Source organism: Diorhabda carinulata, chromosome 6 (genome assembly GCF_026250575.1).
Source record: "Diorhabda carinulata isolate Delta chromosome 6, icDioCari1.1, whole genome shotgun sequence".
Taxonomy (NCBI): domain Eukaryota; kingdom Metazoa; phylum Arthropoda; class Insecta; order Coleoptera; family Chrysomelidae; genus Diorhabda; species Diorhabda carinulata.
Window position 1 is genome coordinate 1,963,563 of NC_079465.1, and position 18,384 is coordinate 1,981,946.

The window sequence follows — 18,384 nt, forward strand, 5'->3', positions numbered from 1 at the left end:
TTACTCACATCGAATTATTCGTGAGTTTTGAGAGGAGTTTCAGGATATCAAATGAACAAGTTTAAACGACTTTATACCTGGGTATCTGCAATAAATTATAAACTTTATAAGACATTATTTTGATCGGGATTACCAGTTGATTCGAAACGGAATTTTAACCGCCCTATATCTCAGAAACGATCCACCGTATGAAAAAATTTTTAAAACAAAAGTTGTAGAGATTTTAATGATCTACAATTTTTATAATAAACATAAATAGCGTAAAACCCATAGGAAACGAGTTATTTGCAATAAAATTGCGAACAATCGCTTTTGGCCCCCGATTTTTAAAGTTACTCACATCGAATTATTCGTGAGTTTTGAGAGGAGTTTTAATATGTCAAATGAACAAGTTTAAACGACTTTATACCTGGGTATCTGCAATAAATTATAAATTTTATAAGACATTATTTTGATCGGGATTACCAGTTGATTATAAACGGAATTTTAACCGCCCTATATCTCAGAAACGATCCACCGTATGAAAAAATTTTTCAAACAAAAGTTGTAGAGATTTTAATGATCTACAATTTTTATAATAAACATAAATAGCGTAAAACCCATAGGAAACGAGTTATTTGCAATAAAATTGCGAAAAATCGCTTTTGGCCCCCGATTTTTAAAGTTACTCACATCGAATTATTCGTGAGTTTTGAGAGGAGTTTCAGGATATCAAATGAACAAGTTTAAACGACTTTATACCTGGGTATCTGCAATAAATTATAAATTTTATAAGACATTATTTTGATCGGGATTACCAGTTGATTATAAACGGAATTTTAACCGCCCTATATCTCAGAAACGATCCACCGTATGAAAAAATTTTTACAACAAAAGTTGTAGAGATTTTAATGATCTACAATTTTTATAATAAACATAAATTGCGTAAAACCCATAGGAAACGAGTTATTTGCAATAAAATTGCGAAAAATCGATTTTGACCCCCGAAGTTACTTACATCGAATTATTCATATTTATATTAACTTATTAGAAGTGTCAGTGTAAAGTTTGACGTCAAAAAAGCGAACAAGAGTCACGCAATAAATTAAAAGAAAAAAAATTTCCGCCGAAATTGTGAAAATCGAAAAATATGCTTAATGCCCTTGGTGATCAATGTCCTTACTATTACTGACCACTCTACGGGAAAAAATTGAAAAGAAAAGACGCGGAAAACTATCCAAAGGTGTTTCGTTTTCGCAGGACAACGCCCCTGCACCCAAATCTCGCAAAAAATTCGTGATTTAGGGTTGGAATTACTAGAACACCCCCTAATCCACCAGATTTGGCTCCGTCCGACTATCATCTCTTTCCTCAACTGAAAAAATAGTTCAAAAGGTCGTAAATTTTCTTCCAACGAGGAGATAATAAAAGCTGTGGAGGTCTAGAGACGTTGCAGGTTCAATGTGTCCAATTAAGATGAAAATATGTTGAATAACAAAATATTTTGACGTTGAAATTTCGTTTGGTTCTATGGTAGGTTAAGAATTTTTCAATATATCATCGTAGAAAAGGTGAAATCCACCTTCAACCGGAGCTATGGACCTCTACCGAAGATATGAAGCATTCGAAATGTTTGGACGAATTTCCAAGTTCCCCTGTATTGCAAATTATGAAAAAACGAATCCAAATCGTTCCAAGAACATATTTGAAAAAAAAAGACGAAGAAACAAAGATCCTGGTTGAAGGATCTTAGAACCTGGTTCAATAAAACCTTCGACTCTTTCGCATTGCTGCTGATATCCGAAATTGGACATTGGAAATGGAAATAATTGTAGAATAAAATTGGGATTAAAACAATGATGATAATAATCGCTAAATTGTGGAAAATCCATCCCTGTAAATACGACAGAAAATAGCAAATCATTTAGTAATTGAGAATGAACAAATAATAAATATAAAACTTTCTGATGTTTACCAGCTGGTTTTTGGATTTATATACGAATATAAAAATGATATTGTCTACTTCGATTCCGTGAATATCTTGTTTGATACATCGCTTTGGTTGAGGTGCACAACCAAATTTAATAAGATTCCCGCCGACGTGTTTTTTCCCGCTGAAATTTAAAGTTTCGCGGGAGAAGGTTTATTGGTGGGACAATTTAGTATAAAACAGGTTTTAGATTACCTTTCAGTCTTTGTTTTTATTGTATTTTCTTCAATATTCAGTTAATAATAATCGAAAGCACATTTTTCTTCATTATGAACGCAATGGTGTCCAATTTGGAGCAAAATTTGAGAATTTACAGTCGGCGAGCTGTTGGTAGACGAGCGGTTGTCTGAATCCTTTCATAGACGACCTGGACCAGGATTTACAACCTCTTTATTGCGTCAAAAACATTACCTCGAGGTGCGATTGGTTCAAAACTTACTACGGCTACTGCTTTTTGTAAAAGATCATCTGAATTGGACGTTGGAACCAAGAGGATTTGTTCTGTTCTTAAATGAGACCAGGTTATACCTCCATGGTACCAACCAAAGGAAAAAAGTGTACATTAGAAACGAATTTACTTTTATGCAAGGCCGCACATCGCCAGAATCGTGCAGAAGTCGTTTTTCGGGTTAAGGAGTAGCCAACATACAATCCTGATCTTAATCCGATAGAATCTTTAAAGGAGGAGCTAAAAATAAGACTTCCTACCCCAAACTCGATCTAATTGCTGCGAATTGGACAAATCTCAGCGTCGGAGACGTGTTTAAAAACGTAGTGGTCAATCTTCAATGAGAAATCGTACTTCCCGAAGGAACTAGAAGATTACAGGACAAAAAAAGTGAATATCTACTTTATTAGAACCAAAACGTGCCACCAAAACGTGCACAAAATAAAATTTTCCCGCTGAAATTAAAGTTTCGCGGGAGAAGGTTTATTGGTGGGCAAATTTAGTATAAAACAGGTTTTAGTTTACCTTCAGTTTACCTTTGGCGGAATGTCTTTGAACAAGGTTTCTATTGAACAACTATTTTTGAACTAATCACCGTTGAGATAAAGGTTTGGCTTGAAAAAACAACAGTCGTTGACTGGTTACGTCTTCGAGCATCAATGATGTCCAATTATTAAGCAGTTGTACCAGAAAATGACTATTTGGACATGAAAAAACTTGTTTCCGTATTATAAAAACCCGTAGAGTGAATATTTTTGTTATTTCAGGTAAACAGAGTGAAGAAGCAATTTCGAACAACAACAAATGGTCCTCGATGAGTCCGCAATCCTGCAATACGGCGTTATTAGTTCAACAGGCGAATAAAGTTTTATCGCAACCGAATCACCTTCAATCGCATCATAGTTCGCATGCGGCCGCAGCCGCGGCCGCAGCGCTTTCTTCGCCTTTCACGTCGCTTTTAGGAGCGACAGGTGGCGCTGCTTCGTATTTACTCGGCGATCATTTAAAACCGACAGCGGCGAATCATTTATTCTAAGAAACTATTTGTGTGTGCGCGCGTGCGTGTGTAATAATATTGACATAACCTAAAATTGGATCAATAAAGAAGAATTTGACAGATAAAAAAAGAAGAGTTTAGAAGAAGAGATATGTCTCGTTTAGTATGGAATATTTTGTTGAAAAAAACTTGAATAGAATCAATATTATTACACAAATTAGGAAATTTGGTTATACGAAAATAGTTTAGAAAAGTCCGTCTGTGTTTAACGAAAAGAAAAAATTTGAATTTTTTTTATTCGTTTCATTCGAGAGACCAAATAATCAATAGATTTTTTTAGAATTTGTTTTATATGAGTTTTTATTTCATACCATAAAACACCGATACAGAATTTTTCGAAATCATAACCTCATTATTATCATTCAAAAATAGATATTTAACACGTTCAAGCCCCCCAACGACGTATTTTATCCCAAAATTTATCAACGTCCTAATGGTCCTTATTTAAAGTGCTTTACGGTCCGGTTGGATCGTCCTGGGTCCTTGAAACATTATCCTACATTCGGTCCATTTGATTTTTTTTCTTTCATACAGTAAATAGTTTGTATCTTGGAATAAATTCATTGAAAAAATTTATTTCGAATAAAAAATGCAAAATATGTTTTTTGTTTACGGTCCTGGGTCCTGGAAAAAATTTTTTGGGCCTCGACGCGTCAAAGACAGTTGGATATTCGATATTTTCAATTTTCAAAAAAATCCTCACAAGGATTCATTCATACGATTGTCAAATAAAAACTGCGTATCAAAAATGGTTCAGTTTTTTTACAAAACGCCTCTATCGTAAGCTAATATCCTTCAGTTTCTTAAACATAAACATAGTTTGACCTATAGATGGCGGTAGTTGCTTGAAAAATACCCCAAAGTTGACGATCGTCGACCGGAAGTGCGTGAACTAGCAGACCAAATGTCAAAATGAAAATTTTGACATTTGGAAAGCTGTGCACAAGATGGATGCCACGATTCATAACCACGGACGCAACGTGGATTTATTAATTCACATCCCAAACAAAATAACAATCAAAACAATGGATTGAAAAGGGAGAACCGGCTCCAAAGACCGTTCCATCTGCAGGCGTCAGTTTTTTTCGGAAAAAATAACGTTTGAGGGAAGAAAAATCAAGCAAAAACGACCGCGTTCGGTTAAGAAGCACCCTATTCGCCAGATTTGGCTTCGTCGGATTATTTTCTGTTTAAAAAAAAGATCGGCGATCGAAATGGAGCTAAAAGGAGCTTACGTTGATGGATAAAGTTTTTTTTGTCGAACCAGGTACTTCTAGGACCATCTCAACCCAATTTTTTACGTATAATTTAAGAGATTTACAGTCTCGAATTATTGCTGATTAAGTACTGAAAAATATATTTCGTTCGGAAAATTCTAAATGAGACGTCAATTTGTTTGACTAACTTGTACTTAGACTTAAGTATCGAAATACTTAAGTACGGTGAGGATTTAGACCCGAAAAGGGATGTTTATATGGTATGGAATGAAATACTTCTTCAATGTATTTTCCATAATATATGAAAATTTATGTTTATAATATGAAAAATGTGTAAATATTAGGTAGTGGAAAAGTGTATACCGCGAATTTTTTTAAATTTTTGATGAATGTAAATTGTGTACATATATGTACATTTAGGCACAACTGAATGCAGTAATTCAACAGAAACATGGGTGTAAATAAATAAGAAAATTATTACCAAAAAATACATTTCAAAAAACGATCATTTTTCCCGCCCCAATATCGTAGTCCAAACAATGACACTCCCCGCGTGTTCTGTCGTTCCTAATGACGTGTTGTAATCATTGAATTACCTTTTTTTTGTGAATTTAAACATACGAGGGGTTATCTAAAAAGTTTCCCATCTTTTGAAATCTTTCTACTCAAAATAAACGACTAATAACAACCTTTCTGCTACAAGTAAAAATTTGAGGTTAGGAAAATGTCGGCTGACGGCCATATTTGGTCAATACTGTCATACATAATCTTAATTATTACAGAAATGTGAAAATGTGCGTTGTCCCGAATCAAAAGCACTTTTTGAATCAGAAAACCTTTACAGGTCTTTGTCAGGTCCTGTAGTGGTAGATCCGGTTTTCATTTTAGCTTAAATCGCTTCAATAAGGCCCGAAAAATGGTCTCACTTCCATTTCCCGCTCTTTTTCGAAATATTTGACCCTCAATAGACCGAAGAAAAAAATTCTTAAACAGAATAGAGCGACTTTACTTTTCTTATCATGATCGACGTCTCAAAAACCCAATTAATTCCAGCTTATCTATGTAATTTTGAAAAAAAAACTATTTTCACATCCAGAAGACTGAAAAAACATGTTTTAATCATAAAATTGTTGTAAGAGACTTGTTCGAAAAATAAGGTTCCCCCAACAACACATTTATTCGAATTAAAAGAAAGTTTACACTTGACTCTATTTTTTGACTAAATCGGCGTTAAGATTAATGCATTTTTACATACAATAAACCATCTACTTTATGCCTAGACCTCTCCTTTTATCTCTTTAATCACTAGGAGCCAAATCTGGGCTGTAACGGGGATGTGAGACAGTATAATCTGTCGTGGACACGATCGGTGTGCTCCATTTGTAAGCATACACTTCACGTGTTTTATACGTACATAAAACGAATCCCTGAACGTAATTCGCTTTGGCGTGAGACTCAAAACTCAGAAAAAATAAGTCAAACTACATCTAATGACATTTGTAGCTCCTTGGCCGTAAAAGTCGAATAAAACTCAAAACTTCTCCTCTTTTCTCCGCTTCGTTCATAAAAAGCGTCCCTTCCAAGTGTTTGTTTCGTTCAAAGAAGAAATATTAATCACTAGGAGCCAAATCTGGGCTGTAACGGGGATGTGAGACAGTATAATCTGTCGTGGACACGATCGGTGTGCTCCATTTGTAAGCATACACTTCACGTGTTTTATACGTACATAAAACGAATCCCTGAACGTAATTCGCTTTTGGCGCGAGACTCAAATGGCTACAAAGACAAGAATGTACGTTGTGGACGGCTCACCGAAGCGAGAACTCAGAAAAAATGAGTCAAACTACGTATAATGACATTCGTAACTCCTTGGCCGTAAAAGTCGAATACAACTCAAAACCTCTCCTCTTTTCTCCGCGTCGTTTATAAAATGCGTCCCTTCCAAGTGTTTGTTTCGTTCAAAGAAGAAATATTAATCACTAGGAGCCAAATCTGGGCTGTAACGGGGATGTGAGACAGTATAATCTGTCGTGGACACGATCGGTGTGCTCCATTTGTAAGCATACACTTCACGTGTTTTATACGTACATAAAACGAATCCCTGAACGTAATTCGCTTTTGGCGTGAGACTCAAAACTCAGAAAAAATGAGTCAAACTACATCTAATGACATTCGTAGCTTCTTGATAACCTTATTTTATGGACAACTCTCGTAATATTTGTTGGTGAGACTTTTATTTACACTTATGTTGATAAATGTCGAAATGTTACCATACCCATTCTTCTTCTAGTCCACTAATGTATAAGTTTTGTGTATAAATAAATCAAAATTAAATTAAAAACGTAATTTCTTTAATAATAACCTTTACCAAATCAATTTATACAAACAAATGTTATGTAGTCCAATTTTGATATTTGTGGACCTCATCAGCAACAATACGAAGGTTTCTTGTGTTTAATTTGGATACACCTCCGCCTTAAATACGAAATTTGAGTTACTAAATTTGTCATTAAAGTAAAATGACGTTTATCAAAAACAATTCTGTCGCGTCATATCATTTTTTTTTTCTATAATAACTGGAAAAGTCAAATGAATAATTTTCTAAATATAATGATATTCGACGACGCTGTTTTTCCGATTAGTATGACGACGCGCGATTGAGTGGGACTTGTGCGGAAAAAGGATAGCAGATATAAAAGCGTCGCGGCGTTAATTTTATTCAGTTCTTTGTTAGTGGGAAAATTTAGAGCATCGGTGAATAAACGTAAACAAAATGTCTCTTGAACGCCAAGTCCGCAGCAAGGTAAGAATAATGTTTAAGATATTCATTTTTAGCGATTAAAATTTCTCGAAAATTATTAAAAAACGTTTTTTCCAGTAACTTATTTCGTGAAAATTGGAAACAATTGTCGTTAATTAATATTTATTTGGTTTTTACTAATAAATTTTAAGAATTAAGTCAAAATTATAGATGAAAATGCTGAATTATTTGATTATTGTTCAAAAAATTACAAAAAAATTGAAGTACAACGTTTCGAATATTGATATAAATATCATCAGTACAAAGAAATGATCGATATCATTTATATGTCGAAAACTAAGGAATTTTATTATTAATTCTTCGGAAAATTTAGCTTCATTAAGAAAAATCGATAAAATTAAAAAAAAACTTTCATTTTAAGTAAAAACAAATTTCAATTTTGGTCAGTATGATTTCTAATTTGTCTATGAAACTAACTGGTTTATTATATGAGATTTTAATGATTTCTACAAATTTTTTTCTTTGTTTTCACTTCCGTAATTTCCAGATCGCCGCCAAACGCAACCCCCAACAAGACAAAGAAGCTCAAGAGTGGATAGAGGCCGTACTTGGTGCTAAATTCCCACCAGGTGAATTGTACGAAGACGTCATTCGCGATGGTACAGTTCTTTGTCAAGTTATCAATAAATTGGCGCCGGGATCCGTACCAAAAATCAACACCTCTGGCGGACAATTCAAAATGATGGAAAACATCAACAAGTAAGTCCCTCGTAGTTAATACGTCGGGATTATATGATATTTGGAATATTTGGTTTGTAATAAATCCGGTCGAAAAATGTAAACCGATTTCTAAAAATACGTCGCTGATTTTATCTTTCCAACGAATTTCATAGTCCATTAAATTCAAAACATCAAAAACGGTTGAGATAAATATTTACGTAGTCCCTAGTCAAAACTGAATTACAGATTGATAATGATCGAATTTAGAGATAATTATGGAATATTTTAGTTAATAATAATGCTTCTTCATAACTTCCAAACCAAATCTACGAAATTACAAGTATACATTTCTATTGGATCTCTATTGGATCTCTATTGGATCTCTATTGGATCTCTATTGGATCTCTATTGGATCTCTATTGGATCTCTATTGGATCTCTTTCAATCTTTCAAACAGTTTCTTATTCGATCTTCCTCCCGTTTTTGTCAAATCCGAAGCTAAAACTTCTGTTAATAAGCTACAATTTTTCATCTAAACTTTCCAACAGTTTCTTATTCGATCTTCCTCCAGTTTTTGTCAAATCCGAAGCTAAAACTTTTGTTAATAAGCTACAATTTTCCATCTAAACTTTCCAACAGTTTCTTATTCGATCTTCCTCCAGTTTTTGTCAAATCCGAAGCTAAAACTTCTGTTAATAAGCTACAATTTTCCATCTAAACTTTCCAACAGTTTCTTATTCGATCTTCCTCCAGTTTTTGTCAAATCCGAAGCTAAAACTTCTGTTAATAAGCTACAATTTTTTATCTTAACATTCAAACAGTTTCTCATTCGATCTTCCTCCAGTTTTTGTCAAATCCGAAGCTAAAACTTCTGTTAATAAGCTACAATTTTTCATCTAAACTTTCCAACAGTTTCTTATTCGATCTTCCTCCAGTTTTTGTCAAATCCGAAGCTAAAACTTCTGTTAATAAGCTACAATTTTTCATCTAAACTTTCCAACAGTTTCTTATTCGATCTTCCTCCAGTTTTTGTCAAATCCGAAGCTAAAACTTCTGTTAATAAGCTACAATTTTTTATCTTAACATTCAAACAGTTTCTCATTCGATCTTCCTCCAGTTTTTGTCAAATCCGAAGCTGAAACTTTTGTTAATAAGCTACAATTTTTCATCTAAACTTTCCAACAGTTTCTTATTCGATCTTCCTCCAGTTTTTGTCAAATCCGAAGCTAAAACTTCTGTTAATAAGCTACAATTTTTTATCTTAACATTCAAACAGTTTCTCATTCGATCTTCCTCCAGTTTTTGTCAAATCCGAAGCTGAAACTTTTGTTAATAAGCTACAATTTTTCATCTAAACTTTCCAACAGTTTCTTATTCGATCTTCCTCCAGTTTTTGTCAAATCCGAAGCTAAAACTTCTGTTAATAAGCTACAATTTTTTATCTTAACATTCAAACAGTTTCTCATTCGATCTTCCTCCAGTTTTTGTCAAATCCGAAGCTGAAACTTTTGTTAATAAGCTACAATTTTTCATCTAAACTTTCCAACAGTTTCTTATTCGATCTTCCTCCAGTTTTTGTCAAATCCGAAGCTAAAACTTCTGTTAATAAGCTACAATTTTTCATCTAAACTTTCCAACAGTTTCTCATTCGATCTTCCTCCAGTTTTGGTCAAATCCGAAGCTAAAACTTCTGTTAATAAGCTACAATTTTTCATCTAAACTTTCCAACAGTTTCTCATTCGATCTTCCTCCAGTTTTTGTCAAATCCGAAGCTAAAACTTCTGTTAATAAGCTACAATTTTTCATCTAAACTTTCCAACAGTTTCTTATTCGATTTTCCTCCAGTTTTTGTCAAATCCGAAGCTAAAACGTCTGTTAATAAGCTACAATTTTTCATCTAAACTTTCCAACAGTTTCTTATTCGATCTTCCTTCAGTTTTTGTCAAATCCGAAGCTAAAACTTCTGTTAATAAGCTACAATTTTTCATCTAATCTTTCAAACAGTTTCTTATTCGATCTTCCTCCAGTTTTTGTCAAATCCGAAGCTAAAACTTCTGTTAATAAGCTACAATTTTTCATCTAAACATTCCAACAGTTTCTTATTCGATCTTCCTCCAGTTTTTGTCAAATCCGAAGCTAAAACTTCTGTTAATAAGCTACAATTTTTCATCTAAACATTCCAACAGTTTCTTATTCGATCTTCCTCCAGTTTTTGTCAAATCCGAAGCTGAAACTTTTGTTAATAAGCTACAATTTTTTATCTTAACATTCAAACAGTTTCTCATTCGATCTTCCTCCAGTTTTTGTCAAATCCGAAGCTGAAACTTTTGTTAATAAGCTACAATTTTTCATCTAAACTTTCCAACAGTTTCTTATTCGATCTTCCTCCAGTTTTTGTCAAATCCGAAGCTAAAACTTCTGTTAATAAGCTACAATTTTTTATCTTAACATTCAAACAGTTTCTCATTCGATCTTCCTCCAGTTTTTGTCAAATCCGAAGCTGAAACTTTTGTTAATAAGCTACAATTTTTTATCTTAACATTCAAACAGTTTCTCATTCGATCTTCCTCCAGTTTTTGTCAAATCCGAAGCTGAAACTTTTGTTAATAAGCTACAATTTTTCATCTAAACTTTCCAACAGTTTCTTATTCGATCTTCCTCCAGTTTTTGTCAAATCCGAAGCTGAAACTTTTGTTAATAAGCTACAATTTTTCATCTAAACTTTCCAACAGTTTCTTATTCGATCTTCCTCCAGTTTTTGTCAAATCCGAAGCTAAAACTTCTGTTAATAAGCTACAATTTTTCATCTAAACTTTCCAACAGTTTCTCATTCGATCTTCCTCCAGTTTTGGTCAAATCCGAAGCTAAAACTTCTGTTAATAAGCTACAATTTTTCATCTAAACTTTCCAACAGTTTCTTATTCGATTTTCCTCCAGTTTTTGTCAAATCCGAAGCTAAAACGTCTGTTAATAAGCTACAATTTTTCATCTAAACTTTCCAACAGTTTCTTATTCGATCTTCCTCCAGTTTTTGTCAAATCCGAAGCTAAAACTTCTGTTAATAAGCTACAATTTTTCATCTAATCTTTCAAACAGTTTCTTATTCGATCTTCCTCCAGTTTTTGTCAAATCCGAAGCTAAAACTTCTGTTAATAAGCTACAATTTTTCATCTAAACATTCCAACAGTTTCTTATTCGATCTTCCTCCAGTTTTTGTCAAATCCGAAGCTAAAACTTCTGTTAATAAGCTACAATTTTTCATCTAAACATTCCAACAGTTTCTTATTCGATCTCCCTCCAGTTTTTGTCAAATCCGAAGCTGAAACTTTTGTTAATAAGCTACAATTTTTCATCTAAACTTTCCAACAGTTTCTCATTCGATCTTCCTCCAGTTTTTGTCAAATCCGAAGCTGAAACTTCTGTTAATAAGCTACAATTTTTTATCTTAACATTCAAACAGTTTCTCATTCGATTTTCCTCCAGTTTTTGTCAAATCCGAAGCTAAAACTTCTGTTAATAAGCTACAATTTTTTATCTTAACATTCAAACAGTTTCTCATTCGATCTTCCTCCAGTTTTTGTCAAATCCGAAGCTAAAACTTCTGTTAATAAGCTACAATTTTTTATCTTAACATTCAAACAGTTTCTCATTCGATCTTCCTCCAGTTTTTGTCAAATCCGAAGCTAAAACTTCTGTTAATAAGCTACAATTTTTCATCTAAACTTTCCAACAGTTTCTTATTCGATCTTCCTCCAGTTTTTGTCAAATCCGAAGCTAAAACTTCTGTTAATAAGCTACAATTTTTCATCTAAACTTTCCAACAGTTTCTTATTCGATCTTCCTCCAGTTTTTGTCAAATCCGAAGCTAAAACTTCTGTTAATAAGCTACAATTTTTCATCTAAACTTTCCAACAGTTTCTTATTCGATCTTCCTCCAGTTTTTGTCAAATCCGAAGCTAAAACTTCTGTTAATAAGCTACAATTTTCCATCTAAACTTTCCAACAGTTTCTTATTCGATCTTCCTCCAGTTTTTGTCAAATCCGAAGCTAAAACTTCTGTTAATAAGCTACAATTTTTCATCTAAACTTTCCAACAGTTTCTTATTCGATCTTCCTCCAGTTTTTGTCAAATCCGAAGCTGAAACTTTTGTTAATAAGCTACAATTTTTCATCTAAACTTTCCAACAGTTTCTTATTCGATCTTCCTCCAGTTTTTGTCAAATCCGAAGCTAAAACTTCTGTTAATAAGCTACAATTTTTCATCTAAACTTTCCAACAGTTTCTTATTCGATCTTCCTCCAGTTTTTGTCAAATCCGAAGCTAAAACTTCTGTTAATAAGCTACAATTTTTTATCTTAACATTCAAACAGTTTCTCATTCGATCTTCCTCCAGTTTTTGTCAAATCCAAAGCTAAAACTTCTGTTAATAAGCTACAATTTTTTATCTTAACATTCAAACAGTTTCTCATTCGATCTTCCTCCAGTTTTTGTCAAATCCGAAGCTGAAACTTTTGTTAATAAGCTACAATTTTTCATCTAAACTTTCCAACAGTTTCTTATTCGATCTTCCTCCAGTTTTTGTCAAATCCGAAGCTAAAACTTCTGTTAATAAGCTACAATTTTTCATCTAAACTTTCCAACAGTTTCTTATTCGATCTTCCTCCAGTTTTTGTCAAATCCGAAGCTAAAACTTCTGTTAATAAGCTACAATTTTTTATCTTAACATTCAAACAGTTTCTCATTCGATCTTCCTCCAGTTTTTGTCAAATCCGAAGCTAAAACTTCTGTTAATAAGCTACAATTTTTCATCTAAACTTTCCAACAGTTTCTTATTCGATCTTCCTCCAGTTTTTGTCAAATCCGAAGCTAAAACTTCTGTTAATAAGCTACAATTTTTCATCTAAACTTTCCAACAGTTTCTTATTCGATCTTCCTCCAGTTTTTGTCAAATCCGAAGCTAAAACTTCTGTTAATAAGCTACAATTTTTCATCTAAACTTTCCAACAGTTTCTTATTCGATCTTCCTCCAGTTTTTGTCAAATCCGAAGCTAAAACTTCTGTTAATAAGCTACAATTTTTCATCTAAACTTTCCAACAGTTTCTTATTCGATCTTCCTCCAGTTTTTGTCAAATCCGAAGCTGAAACTTTTGTTAATAAGCTACAATTTTTCATCTAAACTTTCCAACAGTTTCTTATTCGATCTTCCTCCAGTTTTTGTCAAATCCGAAGCTAAAACTTCTGTTAATAAGCTACAATTTTCCATCTAAACTTTCCAACAGTTTCTTATTCGATCTTCCTCCAGTTTTTGTCAAATCCGAAGCTAAAACTTCTGTTAATAAGCTACAATTTTTTATCTTAACATTCAAACAGTTTCTCATTCGATCTTCCTCCAGTTTTTGTCAAATCCGAAGCTAAAACTTCTGTTAATAAGCTACAATTTTTCATCTAAACTTTCCAACAGTTTCTTATTCGATCTTCCTCCAGTTTTTGTCAAATCCGAAGCTAAAACTTTTGTTAATAAGCTACAATTTTCCATCTAAACTTTCCAACAGTTTCTTATTCGATCTTCCTCCAGTTTTTGTCAAATCCGAAGCTAAAACTTCTGTTAATAAGCTACAATTTTCCATCTAAACTTTCCAACAGTTTCTTATTCGATCTTCCTCCAGTTTTTGTCAAATCCGAAGCTAAAACTTCTGTTAATAAGCTACAATTTTTTATCTTAACATTCAAACAGTTTCTCATTCGATCTTCCTCCAGTTTTTGTCAAATCCGAAGCTAAAACTTCTGTTAATAAGCTACAATTTTTCATCTAAACTTTCCAACAGTTTCTTATTCGATCTTCCTCCAGTTTTTGTCAAATCCGAAGCTAAAACTTCTGTTAATAAGCTACAATTTTTCATCTAAACTTTCCAACAGTTTCTTATTCGATCTTCCTCCAGTTTTTGTCAAATCCGAAGCTAAAACTTCTGTTAATAAGCTACAATTTTTCATCTAAACTTTCCAACAGTTTCTTATTCGATCTTCCTCCAGTTTTTGTCAAATCCGAAGCTGAAACTTTTGTTAATAAGCTACAATTTTTCATCTAAACTTTCCAACAGTTTCTTATTCGATCTTCCTCCAGTTTTTGTCAAATCCGAAGCTAAAACTTCTGTTAATAAGCTACAATTTTTCATCTAAACTTTCCAACAGTTTCTTATTCGATCTTCCTCCAGTTTTTGTCAAATCCGAAGCTAAAACTTCTGTTAATAAGCTACAATTTTTTATCTTAACATTCAAACAGTTTCTCATTCGATCTTCCTCCAGTTTTTGTCAAATCCGAAGCTAAAACTTCTGTTAATAAGCTACAATTTTTCATCTAAACTTTCCAACAGTTTCTTAATCGATCTTCCTCCAGTTTTTGTCAAATCCGAAGCTAAAACTTCTGTTAATAAGCTACAATTTTTTATCTTAACATTCAAACAGTTTCTCATTCGATCTTCCTCCAGTTTTTGTCAAATCCGAAGCTAAAACTTCTGTTAATAAGCTACAATTTTTCATCTAAACTTTCCAACAGTTTCTTATTCGATCTTCCTCCAGTTTTTGTCAAATCCGAAGCTAAAACTTCTGTTAATAAGCTACAATTTTTCATCTAAACTTTCCAACAGTTTCTTATTCGATCTTCCTCCAGTTTTTGTCAAATCCGAAGCTAAAACTTCTGTTAATAAGCTACAATTTTTTATCTTAACATTCAAACAGTTTCTCATTCGATCTTCCTCCAGTTTTTGTCAAATCCGAAGCTAAAACTTCTGTTAATAAGCTACAATTTTTCATCTAAACTTTCCAACAGTTTCTTAATCGATCTTCCTCCAGTTTTTGTCAAATCCGAAGCTAAAACTTCTGTTAATAAGCTACAATTTTTTATCTTAACATTCAAACAGTTTCTCATTCGATCTTCCTCCAGTTTTTGTCAAATCCGAAGCTAAAACTTCTGTTAATAAGCTACAATTTTTCATCTAAACTTTCCAACAGTTTCTTATTCGATCTTCCTCCAGTTTTTGTCAAATCCGAAGCTAAAACTTCTGTTAATAAGCTACAATTTTTCATCTAAACTTTCCAACAGTTTCTTATTCGATCTTCCTCCAGTTTTTGTCAAATCCGAAGCTAAAACTTCTGTTAATAAGCTACAATTTTTTATCTAAATTATCACCAAGTTTTGTAAGATATGAAAAAAATAAATAGGAAATTAACAAAATGACTGATGCAGCAAATAAAAATAAAAAAATTGCGATTGCAACCCGAACGAAAATCTGGAAAACGTTCATTATTTCGAAATCTCTACAATCGAAAATATCGATTAATCGATTGTTATAACATTCCAATGTTTTGGTTGAAATCAAAACACGATTTAATCCAATAAATAAGATCTATTTTAATTATTTTATGCCGTGTTGAATAAATATTATCGCTGGAATTTTGTTTTAACTACGCGCCTGAAAACCAAGCTTCAATCTAAAATTAAATACGTGCTTTCAACAAAATATTTATTTATAGAAACATTTGTGGAATTTTCATAATTATTAGAAAAGCGATCAGTTTCAAAAACAATCGTTTTTTTTTATTTTTAGTTATTAGATAAGTTGATAAACTTGTTTTGGTACTAATGGTCAAACTAAGCGTGTTTGAAGCTTAAAAAAGAAATTTACGAATTTATATTCAATATAAACGAAGTTAAACCCAAACAAAATATCCAGGATACGATTTGTCTGTAGTAGGTTCTTACAAAAGCTTTTTAAAGAGTAAGCGTCGTAGCAAAAGCCTTTGGAAAGGTCTGACATAATTTCTTTATTCATTTTTCAGTTTCCAGCAAGCCATCAAAAATTACGGCGTAGCTGACATCGATGTATTCCAAACCGTGGATCTGTGGGAAAAGAAAGACATAGCTCAAGTGACCAATACGCTTTTCGCTCTGGGTAGACAGACCTACAAACATTCTGAATGGAAGGGACCTTATCTAGGACCCAAACCCGCCGACGAAAACAAGAGAGAATTCACCGAAGAACAACTTAGAGCTGGTGAAAGTATCATCGGTCTTCAAGCCGGACAAAATAAAGGAGCTACTCAAGCCGGACAAAACATCGGCGCTGGACGTAAAATCATCCTTGGAAAGTAATTTGTTCAATAATACCATTCGTTTTTTATTTTTTTAACTTACATAGGTAACTGTCATCTAAATGAATTAATAAATTTTATTTTACAACGGATTTTTATTGTTTTATTATAGTTTGTTATTAAATTTAATACTTATAATATAACCTGGCAATCACGCAATCATCTGTCAGTTACTTGAAATTGCCATAGAAATATTACAGATAGACTAGGCATCTATAGATAAATATAATAATAAAAATCATTTATCTATTTCTATCACTTTATTTCTTTGCGTACTGTATATGCGTGATTCTGATTTAACTGATTCAACGGAAAGTCATCTTCTCTCTCTCTCTTTCTGAAGTCCTGATACTCCTAATAGCTTCACGTATACTATGCTCACTCCACCTGTCATATTTCTATGGTTTTAACAAATATCCACACAGTAGAAACTGTCTAAAGTAATGTAAATCGATTATTTTCTGATAAAAAATCGATATTTATTTCTAAAAAGTTTATTCACGATATTATCCGTTAAGTATTACTACTACTACTTTCCAAAGTAATCACGATGTTGCCGAATGTCTGTGATTGATGTTTACATAATAAATTATAATAATTATTATCCGTGCAATTAATATGAGATATGCAGAATTATTTTTTTACGGTCTACGAAGCGAATAAAACAGATATTCGAAAATGTTTTGATAATAACGAATTCTAAAAATAGATGCGATACTTATATAACACCTAATACGGGTGTGTCTCGTTCCTACAAACATTACATGAAACGTAAATACTTTGGCTTGAATTTGGAAAGTGGGTGGATGTAAAAATAGATCGTTACAAAAATCGAAGTAAAATCGTTTTGAAACATGTTAAATCACATTCACAGGAATCAAAACTTTGAAGAAAATTCATTATACTCCAAAATGTTTTAAGTTATTCGTAGATATAATGAAAATAACATGTCATAATTTTTAAATTTGATAAATTAAACACTAGGTAGCGCGATGGTCGAAATAAAGATTCAATTTTTCATTTAATATTAATAAGAAAAGTAAATATATTGATTCAATATAAAATATGATTCTAAAAATATATTACTATTTATTATCAGTTGTATCAATTCAAAATATATTCAATTATTTAAATAATTATATAAATTACAGTGACATCTATACTTCAGCTTTGAAACTATTTGTTATTAAATGAAGAGTTTCCTGTATTTAATTTCATCAAACATGATACTTATTAAGGACTATTTTAACATTCTATTTAAGTACTATTTAACCTCACCATAAGAGAGCAATTTTAACGTTCATTCTACTTCGATATAAATCGGTTGGTCCGACTGCCACATCGTTGTCCAATTACAAATTGAAGATATTATGAAGCACTGTTGCCAAGATTATAAGATTTTATTTAAAATTCCTTTCGAGAAAAACTACGCTTTTTATAAATTAATCCTCAAGTTTTCCTCATCCTCATCCTCATTTTTTACAATGACCATCAATTCTTGTTACAACAATTAGATCAACTAATTATTTCTTATCAGAAACGATAAAAATTGTGTCTAATAATTATATGTAATTTGGCAACATTGGATTACTACTAAATACTGTCTGGTAGATACTAAAAATTTGAAGATAAAATTGTAAACTCTTTATAATAAAGTTAAAATTGGTAATTACTTAATATTTTAATATTCATAATTGTATTATCATTGTTTGTATAAAAAAACAAAACGTTATTTATAAATAAAGTTATTTTAGTGACATCTGTTGTATTATTTATCATCTTTAACTAACCTTGAAGAAGTTTCCTGTTTATCTAATGTTGTTAATTATAAGCTTGAGATAATAGATGACGTGATTATAGAATAACAAAAATATTTTATTATTTATGAGTGAATATTACTAATTTAGAAACATATATGTAGAAGAAAGTAGTATTTATACGGAATTCAAACAAGTTAAATTTGATAATAAACTGAAAAAAATCTCTTAGTTACATAAGCGAAGAAACGACTAAAAATTTCTTCACTATTTTCTTAAATATACTTACGTTATATTTCTAATTTT

At 32.1% G+C, this 18,384-nt stretch overlaps 2 protein-coding genes across 2 annotated transcripts in view; both read left to right on the top strand.

The window, feature by feature from the left end:
- LOC130896004 (paired mesoderm homeobox protein 2A-like) overlaps positions 1-3,662 on the top strand; it is a 51,295-nt gene extending 47,633 nt beyond the window's left edge. Inside the window, exon 4 of the mRNA XM_057803727.1 lies at positions 3,185-3,662. Within this exon, the coding sequence (XP_057659710.1) occupies positions 3,185-3,453 (269 nt within the window). The 3' untranslated portion in view covers positions 3,454-3,662. The remainder of the gene's footprint in view (positions 1-3,184) is intronic.
- Positions 3,663-7,316: 3,654 nt separating this feature from the next.
- LOC130895290 (muscle-specific protein 20) lies at positions 7,317-16,413 on the top strand. Its single transcript, XM_057802513.1, has 3 exons — positions 7,317-7,494; positions 8,000-8,211; positions 16,010-16,413. The coding sequence occupies exons 1-3, from the start codon at positions 7,465-7,467 to the stop codon at positions 16,320-16,322; spliced, it is 555 nt and encodes a 184-aa protein (XP_057658496.1). The 5' UTR covers positions 7,317-7,464; the 3' UTR covers positions 16,323-16,413.
- The last annotated feature ends 1,971 nt before the right edge of the window (positions 16,414-18,384 follow it).